The sequence below is a fragment of the Typopeltis vanoorti genome, chromosome 21 (assembly GCF_054136105.1).
Source record: "Typopeltis vanoorti isolate ZY-2024b chromosome 21, IOZ_Tvanoo_1.0, whole genome shotgun sequence".
Classification (NCBI taxonomy): Eukaryota; Metazoa; Arthropoda; class Arachnida; order Uropygi; family Thelyphonidae; genus Typopeltis; species Typopeltis vanoorti.
The window spans coordinates 27511476-27525382 of NC_143569.1; the positions used below are offsets into that span (position 1 = coordinate 27511476).

Genomic DNA, 13907 nt, shown 5'->3' on the forward strand with positions numbered 1-13907 from the left:
TCTAGATGTTTAGTTTATATTAATCTGTAATTGAATTGAATTGCTGATTTGCGTTTTACACCAAAATATAATAAAAAAGTACTGTTAAATTTCCCTAACAAGATTAATCTATTTACGTAAAATATACATTTTAGAAATGAAAAATGACTTGCCCTCTGGAGTAAATGTAAACAACATACCGGTGTCCCAAAAAATGTATACACACTTTGAATAATTATAAATACAATGCTTAGTAAGTATATCTAAGTTTTATAATCCAAATGAAGACAAATATAGAATCTTTTTAAGTTATCGCAAGTATTCTAACTGACGGCCATTCTGTTCCAGGCACTGCAGATAATGCGGACAAATGAATTTGCAAACATCACGAATGATTTTATTTAGTATTTGCGAGTATTCAATCAATTGATTCTACTGTTGCCAGTTTTATGCCATAAACTTTATTTTGATGTATCCCCATTAAAAAAGAAAAAAAAAATGTAATGTCCATTGGCGTGAGGTCTGGTGAACACGCGGGGAGGGGGAGTTTCATTGTTACCTCTTCGCCCAGTCCATATGTCGTCACTATGGTATGGGAAGTGCTCCATCTTGCTGGAAGTAAAATTCCTTCTAATATCCATACTTCTCTCCAAATGCGTAGCATGACGGGTTCCTGCAGCAAGTTCAGATAAACAGTATCAATGACTGTTGTTAGAAAAGAACACATGGTGTTCCACAGTAACATGCGGATTCTTAGTTTACTAGTAGCTGCAACAGTGGCGATTTAATTGCGTCATTTAACTTAAATGTGACCTAATCGCTCCAAGCAATCTTGTTTAAAAATTGAGTATCCTCTGCACATTTTGCCAGTTACTCCCAAAATTCAACTCTCCTGTCAGGATCATCTTTATTGAGGGCATGGACTAACGTTGGGGAAAAAACTTATCCAATGGGCGCGATTTAAAATGCAACTAACCCTCGATTTCGAAATTCCTGTCAGACGAGCCGCTTGTCGAACAGATTTTTTCGGAGATAAGTTTCCAGCGACTCATTTTCTCTTGTGGACGTCCGCAGTCTTCCGGAACGCTGCTTTTGGATGTCTTGAATAGTTCCATCTGCTTCAAACTTATCTCTAATTCACGTAATGGTGAGTCGCATCGGTGGATCTCTTTGAAACTCCGTTCTAAACTGTCTTTGCACTTCACTTACGTTGTCGCCCTTCCAGTAGCACTTTAGGATAAATTTCGTTTCCTGAAAACTTAGTTGCGTTTCCGGAAATATTTCAAATCAGTTATACCTGAAAAGAACGAAAATTTAGGGAGCTATAAAAGTCTGTATACATTTTTGGGACACCCTATATATATTCAGTATAGAGGGCGGATAAACTCAATCTGCTTTAATACCTATCACATATAAATATAATTTGCAATGTGACTGTATTATTAAAATATGTTATATTTTAATAATACATAGGGGAATCTATTGTAGAATAGGCTAACATATCTACTCGAACGAAGATCATAGCCTTTTTCTTCATAAACAAAATCTGATATACCTACCTAAGATCAAATGCAGTTGACTTCCATAACACACTTCTAATTGGTATTGTGAGTTTTTATTAATTTTTAAATCCTCCCCCATATCTCCCGTATATGCACCAAAATAATTTTCTATTCATTTTGTTCTAAATCTCTCCAAGCTTCTTAAAATCGGAAGCTTCATTAAGAATCTGCCTTGTTTATTTTTTTTTTCGTTTTTGGCTGCACCTATATAAGATTACTCGCAGCTACTTCGAGGCACCTACGACAAGGCGTAGTCACTCCGTACGTAACATCCATTAGAGTCATTAACCCAGCAAACGGTATCACTAAATGCAATTCTTGTGAACTGATGCCTATTAGGCAAACTATTTTAGTGTTCCTATAGAGGAACTTGAAGCATTCAGGGTTAAGACTTTGAATGCTAATTATCACCGTGTCTTTCCTTTCTTTATCACCGAGGAGGAGAAAAAAAAAAAGGTAATGGACGCAAAAGGAAAAGAAGAATCTGAGTAATCAGGTCAAGAATGCAATAAAGGAATCTAACCGAAGCCACCATTCAAATCGGAATTAAGCATCTGATTTAAACACTTGGCCATAAATTCCAGCTGGACTTTCTTAATTGATGTCCTGTAGTAGGGGTAGTTCGTGTCATCGCACTTCGCCGCAAATGAACGCGAGATTTAGAAGGATGAAATGGTATTAACAGTAGCAAGCTAATTGCATTCTACCGCACTATTGTTAATGGTTATTTAATTACTCGGGAGATGCTTTGCCTTCGCGAATAAACATTATTTCACTGCCACACAGTGGCAGGGCTTTGTGTTTTTAGTGCGTTTTTTTTAATTCGTATTCTATTGAATTTTATCTCTCTCGGTACATCTCCAACAATACAACATTCATGCAAGGTTACATCATAGAGATGTGTCCTTATTTTCCTTCTATGGGCAAATTATTCATGCAGTTTTTATTTTGCCAAATTTACATCTCGCTTTTTTATATTTACACTAGAATATTTTAAATGGGTGTCTAATGTGTTTCGTTGTCTTTCTTGTAAATTACTAAATAATTTTATAATAATCTATAAAATATTATTTAAAAAATCAAATTAATTAAACTTGTAGTCAAAAATGCTGAAAATCCATCTATTATTAAACAATGATCTTAATTGTCGATTGTGTGTGATAATGCTTACTGATTAGCGAAGGCTAGGAGTTCCATATTTAAGTTAAAGAGCGGGATTCCTAAAATTATTTAATTCCTAATCTACTCATAGTACTAAATGTGATAGGATCACGAGGTTTTATGGGCAAAATTTTTATCAAAAAATAAAAGATTAAATTTAAAATATGGCATGCTTAGGATTTAATAAATTCCGAATATATGGATTTATCATAAATCTGCATTATATTCTTGATAGTGTTTTGATAGAATTTTGAGTTTATTTTAAAATATAAATTTATATTTTATAAAATAAAAAATAAAATTATATAATAATTTACTTTTAGAATTATATTTTGATGTAAATATTATAAAGTTAACATTCTTTTATTAGTACACCTTTTATTTTTTAATATGTAAATTATAATATCACAATTGCAAGGTAAATGACATATCGTTACAGTGTTGTTTCGATTTACACTATATTTGGTAAATTGAGGTAAAATAAAATATTTTGGAACGTGTCTAGAGTCGGTGATCTTCAGAGTTGAAGCCTCCAGAAAAGAGTACAACAGGACCACACCGGGAGAATGGTGTGGCACATCACCAAACATCTGAGTGATCGCACGGCATCTGTTAATGTTCGATGAGGGGATAAGTGGATGCATTTTCATCCAATAGCAATCCAAGGCTGAAAAAGACCGACTTTAAACTAAGACTAGATTTCTCTTCGTAGGCTATGTATGTCCTACTAGACATCTTTTTCCAGTAGAGACCCATCTCATCGACATTAAAAGCCAAATCAGGGGTGTTAACCACCTTCATCAATTATTTTCTGGACTTCAGCTGGAAACTCATTTATTTCAGGAACATCAGCGCTATCTTCTTCACCAGAAATTTTAACATGGTGAATTTTTGAATCAGAAAAAACAATCCTTGGGTGCACCAAATGACTCTTTTCCACATTACTAATAATTTTTCCATCACTTCACTCGGTGAATATGGTTTTCATGATACTTTTTGCATTAAAAATTCCTGCATGCTAATTCACCCTTGAAACTTAAAAAAAAAAAAAAAAAAAAAAAAAGGTTAATTTTAATACACATCAGAATGACACTCGCCTGATTCGATGCGACCACTCACTTCCATTCCCCCCCCTCAATGATAAGTGATTTTTTAAGCTAAGAAGACGTCGAATCGGCTCTATGTTTAGATGACCTTTTAATCTACTGTTTAAATACTAATAATAGTAAAACGTTTCCTTATTAGTGATCCTTACAGCATGATTCACTGGGGACCAAATCAAACAGTTTTGTTCTGACATTGTGGATGCAGATGTTCCCACAATGCTATGGAACGAATGCAGCTTTGGACCAGCTACGTGAAAAAGTGTTAGGTTTCTGTCTTTGAAGACTGGGAAAGGAAACTTGTAATAGATCGGTGATAGTAAGTTATCAGGTATCTTGGTGTGCTTCTCCCGTATGGTATTTGTAGTTAGCCGTTATGAGACTCTGGCTACGAAGAGGAATGTGAATCAAAGCACTGAAATATGCCTTTTTTTTTAGGTGGTTTTGACGAAATGCCAGATTTGTTATTAGTTTACTGAATCAGCAGCCCTTCATGCAATGCTATATTTCTTTAAAGTTTATAATATTTTATGCACTAATGAATTAGTTTATTCGGTATTATACTTTTTTCTATGAGCGGAAGGCGTACCCAGTCAATTCTTTGTTCAGGAATACGCGCAAGTGCTTTGTTGATTTTTGAGTTGAACAGTATCGTTAACTCGATCCCAGATTAACATCAAAGGAAACTTAATGTCAGTAAAAATAATACAAATATCTCTATTTGTAATAAATAAATTAAATGATTTTATTGGGTTCGAATTCCGTCGAAACCCGAATAATATTTGACTTTTTTTTTTTCTTTTCAATTAAAGGACTTAGATGAACTCAGAGGGGTTTTTTTTTTTGTATATTCTGGTGTCACAAAAACAAGCGAATGGACAAAAAATAATTAATAGAAAGAAGTCTACCATTAATCGCTTCGTCAGTAATTGCCAACAACTAAAGAAGTAAACAAACCCTCGTGTAATGTTCTTTTTATGGCGACAGAAGTGAAAGTGGTTTAGAAATAAATTTAAAGACACATATAGCAGCCAAGGCTTTTTATATAGCAAATGTAGACCACCTCCAATGCGCACACTGCTTATCTTAGATACTCCACACTCCTCTTGCTAAGAATTACCTCGTTGAAATATGGTAAAACCATGTTAAATGATCATTAAGAAGGTCCATAGTCACTCTACGAAGTCACTTTCAGCTGGATACCTGTCTTTAATTTCTGACTCGGATCATTAATACATATGACTATAAAACCTATCTAGAGCAAGGTTTACCAAATAGTACTTGACATCCCATAAGATTTACTTCTTTTTTTAGAATAAAAGTAGCCACTATTAAGAGTTCTCCAAGGTTTTTTGTTCGGGGAGGGGGGGGGGTTTACAACAGACGCGCTGGAAAATTTTAATTAAAATTACGATAGGAAGAGGAAAAAAGTAATTTATAGTAATCGCTGGCAAACAATTTGTCTTAAATCACCGAGTTGAGGTAGGAGTACTTACTTGGTAGATACAATAGAAAGAAAAAAATTCTTTAAGCCTGAAAACTCTGGGTTCAGTGTTAACTCGACGCTAAGTAATATGCGCCTTAATACGATTTGCCCCTCAGCGCAACCTGTGATGTTTATCTAATATGAGAAGGTAGAATGTAATAGGCTAATTAAGGCAAGAGAGTGTGTACCAGCTGTTTAGTCAATTATCCCAGCGATATGGAAAGAGAAACATGGGATGGGATATTACTTCATGCAAGTTTTACGCTTCACTAAGACGTTGCTCTTTTGTCTAGCAAATATCCATAAAGTCCTTTGGAGATGAACTCCACTTCTTATGAAATAATTTTTTTGTTTTGTTTCTGAAACAGAAATGTAAGTTTTTTTTTATCCTGGAAAACCAGAGATCATTATTATCGCTAACTAGCCATTAAAATTATTTCTTTAAAAAATATCCACGTTCTTGGGAGTTTCCGATAAAAAATAACCTTTTACTTTGGAAGTTATTTCAATCTTCAGCTTTTTTTCAACTGTATAAACTGATGTATGAATTCCTAATGGATTAATATGTTTTGGACGAAATTCTAATTTATAATGGACTCTTTATTGCCAGACCATCCATTTCCTATATCCTTGAGCGTGTTCTGTGCCATTTACAAACTTCTGGTTCAAGTAAGACCGATCAGAACAAATGTTCTCTTGAGCCTCTATATAAACTTGTGAAAAACTTCAATAATAAATTAACGCTGAGTGGACATTTTTGTCATTGTTGAAAATCTCATTGTTGGCAGCGTCTCCTGCGTTTGTGTTAACAATGGCTGGAAGACATTTGTTAGAGTATAGATCTGTTTTTTTTTTTCACTGTGGCTGCATTTTTGTTCCACTACATTCTTTCTGATCAAGGATATAAATCTTTTTTTTTTCTTTTTTTTTTATAACATTTGTAATTTGATACGAAGTTTTTCAATGGAAAACGTGCACAGAATGAGAAATTTGGGAACGAGGGGATGGAAGGACTAAAAGAATGTAAAAAAACAGAAGTAAAAATAAATTGGCCCCTTAACAATTGATGACAAATGAAAATTTTCGTACACACGACCAAGTTCGTGGAAAAAATAGTTTTAGAAATCTTTGGAAACAAGTATTAATCTTGGTAGGTTTATTTGAATCAATAAAAATGGATTTTTATAAATCATTCATTTGCATTTTATCCCAGTTTACGGTAGTTATTTGAAGTTGATTGATAGAAAGGATAAGCATGCTTTAGAATATGCATTTTTGTTGTTGATGAATGAATAAAAAAAACCGGGATACCGGAGGAGAATTTTATTGGTCCAAAATGACTAAATTTCATACGACAATTCAGCGCCATCTACACACCATTGAACACAACCAAATGGCAGATAACTAGTAACGATCCAGTATATTCGGGAAAAAAAATCAGCAAATAAAACCCTCCCTTGGAATGGTATCCTGCTAGAGATTTTTTGTGGAAAAAGCATTAAGAAGTATGCATTTCCTACACTGTTTATCGGTCAGTATCTGGGCAACAGACTAAATATATTCTCGGGTACTGAAGTAAATATACGTAGGCTATCTAATTCCCTTCTTTCATCCGTTTTTTTTTTTCTGCACGCATACAGACAGAAAACGTTGTTAAAGGGAGACTTAAGGAATAAGAAAGATACCTCCGCATGAAGAGGTATCACCCGAATCCAGCTGCCAAGTTGTAATCAATTCCCCATGAGATAGACACACAACTTCCCTTTCTCTAATGGAACTTTAAGACGAGCATTCAAGGCTATGTATTCCCAAGAGAAAGCGACAGGTTCTGTGAGCTGAGCGATTGGATACTCTCTGCTGAATCGAACGGGGCTGAGCTTGTCAGATCCAGAAGAAGGGAAAAAAAAAAATAAAAAACTACAGACGAACCAAAGGACAGCCTCATTCTCTTAGAAGATGAACTACGCAGAAAACGATTCGGTGAAAAGAGAATAAAGAGGAAGGAATGAACGATACGCTGTAGGAGAGAGAGAGAGGCCAGGTTGATCTGTTCACATGAGGCGTAGTTTTAATTTTCAAAATCTGCCTCCCTTTTAAGCCTCGCTATGTTGCAAACAATTCTGTTCGTCAATCAATAATTCAAACCGAACAAATAGTCTCCGCAAAGAGGATTAAGAGTGCTATCATATCGGATTCCGCTGCACATTTTGATGAAGAAACTAAAAACGGGTATTTCTCCCGTTCCGATGAAGATCCTGGAGATAATCGATCACCGACGTGTATTGATTTAGCTGGTCGCAGTCATTGGTGATCATTTTTTTTCCCTCTCTGTGGGGAGTTGTTTCGAGGTCTGAAAAGGTTCCATTGGGACAATTTCAAATCCCCACGCGAAGTCCACAGTAATACGAGTTTGATGTAACAGGATCGACCGTCTGTTTCTCTCCCCCCCCCCTTCATCCGCCGTTCACCAGGGTTTCTTTCCCTTCCTTTTTATAAACGTCTTTGTCAATAAGGGTTTCTTATCTGTGTTCCACTTCAGATGAGCTCACAAAACTGGACGTCTGTAGACTACAGATTATCTGTCTCCGTCGAAAAAGCTCGGTAGCCGAGTAGGACGCCGCAAATCTTCTGTTCTGCTAACAAGCTTCTCCAACAGTCTTACACCGCTGACAATCAACGCGCAGTCTCCCAAACAGCTGTCAAACTGCACGGTAACTCTATTATTGCTATCGGCAGGAATAAAAAAAAAAAAAAAAGAAATTGTCAGCTAACAGGGGATGGAAAAGGCAGACACTAATGATATTTGCCAACACACACACGCATGGACAGCACATACATTGGTGTACGAAGCCGTGCACACACAGAAAAAAAAAAAAACATCTTTTAAACAGAAAAAAAAAAACTAAACTACGACTCAATCATTGTTCGTTATCTGATTGTAACCACAAAGAATAGTTCCCCATCATTCCGGGAGACTCAGAATTGCAAATGTGTATTTAGAGCTGGAATTCTAGATAAGACAAGAGAACATTGGAACAAGAAAGGGATCTTCTTTTTTTTTTCTTTTCTTTCTTTGGTGTGGAATTACTTTTAAGTGATGGATTTCTTTGAATGTAGCCCTTAACCGTACGATTTCATTACTTCCATGAATTCTTTTTGTTTTTCAGTGGTGCTACAAGACTACCAAGCTCATGTGTACGATGTGTATGTGATTAGAGGCAACACTGCAGTGTTTCGATGCGATGTTCCGAACTTTGTGAAGGAATTTTTGGTCGTTACATCTTGGATGAGAGATGATGGCTTCGTTATTGTCCCTCATAAAAATGCAGGTAAGGCTTAAGTTTTTTTTTGTTTGTTTATTCGTTGATTCCAGAAAGAGACTTGCCAGTCCTCTCCGTAACGTACTCAAAGTTGATTATATTGCCCTTCGACGGTTGAAAGAGTTTGGTTCGAAACCCTAAAAAAAAAAAAAAAAAAAAAAACAACTTCTTATATAATGACTTTAAAATGAAGTTGCTTCTCAGAACACGGTGAAATGTGCTTTATCATTTCCAAAACATAAAAGTATATTTCTGGTATTCTCCAGGTCCTCTTGTATCTCACACTCGATATTTACATTCCGAGTTTATATATCAAAATTAAAAAAAAAATTTTTTAAAATTCTGAGACATGCACAACGGGAGAATTTACTTTTAACCTGAGATTTTCACTAAATCAACAAACAGGAGAATTTCTGTAGAGATACGAATGGTAACCACTCTATTTCGGTATGAAAACCAAAAAATTCAATTATCACAATTCCCTAGTGTGCAGAATGCCATTAGTTGAATTATTGTACACTTGAAGAACAAAAAAAAAGGAAAAAAAGCCAAAGAAAATAAACATAACATTCTATCATATTAATATCCTAGGCAAATCACACAACAATAGACTCATGCAAGTTCATTTAAATATTAATAAGCCAAACGATTAAATATCTGAATTTCAATAAGCTTTTTTTAACAGGCTGTTAAAAAAAGCTTATTACGATGAAGTTACATTCAAAAATCAAGAAGAGATAACTGTTTAAATCAAATTAATTGCAGTATCTTACCCTCATTGATTTCTGTTTATATTTATGCAGTAAACGTGCTAATTGAACTATGAGTAATTGTGTTTTTCACCGCTAGGTGTACTAAGAACTTTCATTCTCTCTGTGAAATTCGATCAATTTGACTTTACATAAACAAACTTAAGTGCAACTTCTAGGTGGCGCTTCTGTCACATTATAATGTGTTTACGGTTGCAAGCACTAAATCGAATCCCTAAAGATAGTGTTTTTTTTTTTTTTATTCATTTTTAGAGGTCGGTAAAACCGTTTTCTTAGCGATGTGATCAAAATGAAGTTACGTCAACTGATTTTTAATATTCGTTTTTGTCTGCTTCGTAAGACTTGAACTTGTTAACAGAGAGGCACAGCCTTTAGAAATATTATTATCCGAAATCAATAAAAGCAGAAGAGGGTGATGCAGCCAACGAGAAGATTTTTATCTTGTTATTACGAACGTTTAAAAAGAGAACATTGCTTAACCGATGAAGGAAATGAAATTCAGCGATTGTCTCCCTCCAGTATGACGATACGAAATCACCAAGTATTCGTGTGAGGAAATATATTGATGGTGATGATAAGGGAATAGTTAATTGCGTACCATTTCGCTTGTGGAGGACACACACGATCTTGAAGGCTTTGCCGGTAATGGTGAAGTATATCTGTGTGCGATCTCACAGCATGTTAACTTACGTTGTTGGATGGATGGTCGCTTTTCTTGGTGATTATCATGGATCCTGTTAATATTGAACAGCTTAGATGTTATCTTAAATGTTTCTTCGGTATTTCTTCGCGTGGATTTTTTTTTTTTTTTCAATTTTCATTGATTCGTTAATCTTTTCTCGCCAGCGTAGAAAACGTTGATCATTTGTTCGATCTGCATGGTTGTTTTCCTGACAGTTTTATTTTCGATATTTTTAATACAAGATTTAAAAAATAATAATAAAGGCGTTACTTTATAATGTGAAAAAAAAAAAATCATTTTTTTAAGAAAAGGCTGTTCTACAACTTTTTTTTTATCTGATTTCTCGTTCCCACCCAACCCCCCCGTTATAATACTCAGTTATAATATTCATAAGAAAGTAATAGTCACTGCTACTCGTCCATTTTAACTTTTGTAAATTTAAATTAAATTTGAAGTTTTGACCTTGTTATGAATTTTAATCGAAAACCCAATTGTCGACTTCAGAGGAAGTAGCTAAGGATTGAAACACATCACTGTATCTCAGAACATGAAAATAAATATCGTGTTGTCTGGTTTCTGGCCAGAAAGAATTAAGCCCTTCAAAGAGAGGTTTGCCTCAGCCTAGCTATATTAGGCTCTAAAAGTACAATTCCAAATTGGAAACAAAATTGTATCATTCAGAAAATGGCTTCTAGATTGTGTCCAGATAAAATGCGTACGAGAAATGATGTAAATAAAAATATTTTTTTTATTTACATCATTTAAAAGAAAAAAAAAACATGGTACGTTTTTCTTCAAGAAAAAAGTTTGCGATATATTTACAGTGCGTAATCTCCAAAATTATACCATTTCAGTTGGTATACTGTTAACATTTATTTAAAATTGAGCAGGGTATGTTTTCAAATTAAATACAGTATGGCAATTAAAAGAAATTACAATGAAATATTTCGAAAAAAAAATTCGCATAATCTTAATTAGGAATTAAAATTTAAAATGTTAACAATTTTAAAGTTTTTTTTTAGTAAATAACCTTAAGTCTGCAGAGTCAATTTTCTATTTATCCAACCCGTGGCTCATCCATGTATTAATGGATCATAAATATTCCGACCAAAACTCTCGATTTTTTTTTTTTTTTTTTTTTTTTTGTGACGGGCCCAGTTTGAAAGATTCTGCCCCGTTGAACATAAATTATTAAATTGTATTGAAAATTCCGATATGGAGTTTCCACCTTAAAACTCAGCAGTCTGTGAATCCTGTGGCACTTCATGGATGTTTTAAAATATTTATAGGTTTTATATGATTTTCATCGTGCACAAAGTACTATGTTTGGTTCTTAGATAAGAATTAAGCTTTAGACCAGGATTATCTAACTTAACCGACCATTGACATTAAATGCATTAAGTGTTCACTCTTTCGGTAATAAAATTATGGTGAGAGAAAATTTTAAAAAATACCGAATGACAGACAGTATTCATTCCAATAAAATAGAGATGAGTCATAAAAGATTACGAACTTTAAAAGAAAATTAGATAGAAGAAACGTAATCCAACAAAACTGTACTAGTACAGTTTTTTAGCTAACATACTCTACGTGTGTAATGAGTATATATTAATATTTGAATACCGCATCCCCCCCCCCTCCATATTACCAATGAAAATTACACTGAGCAGAATCCTTGAGATAGCACTTCGAAATTCAGATTCAGAAATCGAAAAATCATTCTATACACCTAATTACGTAAACCCCTTGGGTGATGGTTGCATCTGCAAAACAATGGTATCTGCAGAGTTCATCGAAAAACCAATTCACCGAAAATTTTAATTTTTCGAAAATGTTATGATAAAAGTGATCCATTTAGAACAAATACTGAACCATGCAGAGTGAGAAAGCAATGCTACTTTAATAGGGAATAATTATAGAACAATATGGTTTCTTATTGTCTTTCTTGTCCGATAACTGTTTCATGTTGTTCATGAGACTGATTTGCCTGTTTCGGGGAGGAAAATCCCAGCCTACGCAGGCTCCATTATTGTTAGTGGTAGTAATATGCGACTTCAATATAGCAATTATTATGGAATGAATTTTATTCATCCCACAATAATTCAAATGGAATTATTATTATGGGATGAATAAAAGTTTCAAATAGCGAATCTGAATCAGATTCGCTATTTGAAACTTTTACGAGAAAATGTCGAACCGTTCCAGTTTTCATTTCAGCTATATTCGGGGCAACAAACAAATCACGTGTCCAAATTATGTATTACAATAACTCTCAGACTTTGCGAATTAGTAGACGTTGTCGGTACGAGAAGCTGCCTGCACGGGTCAGTTTTGTTCTAAATTGATCACTTTTATCATATCATTTTGAGAAAAAAGTTTCGAAATGATATTAGCAATTCCGCTTTGGCTGGATCAATTGAATGAAATTTTAGTTAAAAATTTTCGGTGAATTGTTTTTACGATGAATTGCATTTTCGACGAATTGCCTTTCGATTAATTTTCATGGAATCCAAAACAATAACCACTGCAGAACAACAACAATATATATATGCACGCTGCATATATATATATATCCTAATCCCAAGTATGCAAACTTAATTGTTTACATACTTGGGATTAGGAGTTAAAATAACCAAGTTTATAAAAAATTACTTGGTTATCCTAATATACAATATCCCTAAATTAAAAAATTTATTACATCTATATCTTCTCCAGAGATTTTTATTAAAAATAAAAACACCTTGTTGAAACTTTTATAGGTAAAGGTGATAAAGCTCCGTATTACTAAAACCTTGGTATTTAGGGTCTAGCTACTCACTGAAGAGACCTCAAAAAAGGTTGAAACCGGTCTGGGTAGTGACCCCACCCATAATGCATTGCAGTATACATCTTCTAGTGAGATGTGCTTTACATTATGGGAAAATACTAAGAATGGTGATCAGAGCTTTACCAACGTTTATAATGAGTGGCCATGGTGTTGCACCACCTTTAGACTTGAACTTTGTTTCAGGCGCAAACCTAATTCTTTGCATACTTGGGATTAGGAGCTAAAATAACCAAGTTTATAAAATTACTTGGTTATCCTAATAATATATCCTAATATATATATTTATGCATATGTATGCTGCATACAGATTTGTGTTTAACATATATATATATATATATATATATATATATATATATATATATATATATATATATATATATATATATATATATATATATATATATATATATATAGCTTGGCATGTAATACACCCGATATTACAGTGATTGAAAAAAGTGAAAACAAGGGTGTTACATTTATCGAAATATCAGTACCAGGAGATAGTCGGATTGACAACAAAGAAAATGAAAAAATTACAAAATATCGCGATTTGCAAATCGAAGTTGAACGAATCTTGCAAAAGAAAACGAAAGTTGTTCCCATAATAATAGGTGCTTTAGGAGCCATCCATAAAACATTGAAAAAACATCTAGAAGCACCCGAGTTAGATGGAATTAAAAATTGGGCAGCTGCAAAAGGCCGCTTTGTTCGGCACAGCTTTCATTTTCAGAAAGTATTTCCACAACTCATATGCCCTTGGATAGGGTTCGAATTAGTGGAAAATAGCCAGCCTTTTCTTAAGACTGAGGAAGCAAATGAAGCTTTGATGAATATTATATATATATATAACACACACACACACATATATATATATGTAGAAAGTATTTTACCTTGGGTATAATAAATGTTATAAAATACCAAGCAATTTTAAACCTGGTTTTACTCCATTTCCCAAGTAAGGAAACAGACAAATAAGTCAAGTTTGCGCCTGCAAAAGATGCAGGTCTAGCTGATTGC

The 13907-nt window shown here is 34.0% G+C and overlaps 1 protein-coding gene across 1 annotated transcript in view; it reads left to right on the top strand.

The window, feature by feature from the left end:
* LOC150094686 (cell adhesion molecule Dscam1-like) overlaps positions 1–13907 on the top strand; it is a 314713-nt gene that overhangs the window by 68927 nt on the left and 231879 nt on the right. The window contains exon 3 of the mRNA XM_090411113.1: positions 8459–8620. Coding sequence (XP_090267239.1) covers positions 8459–8620 — 162 coding nt within the window. The remainder of the gene's footprint in view (positions 1–8458; positions 8621–13907) is intronic.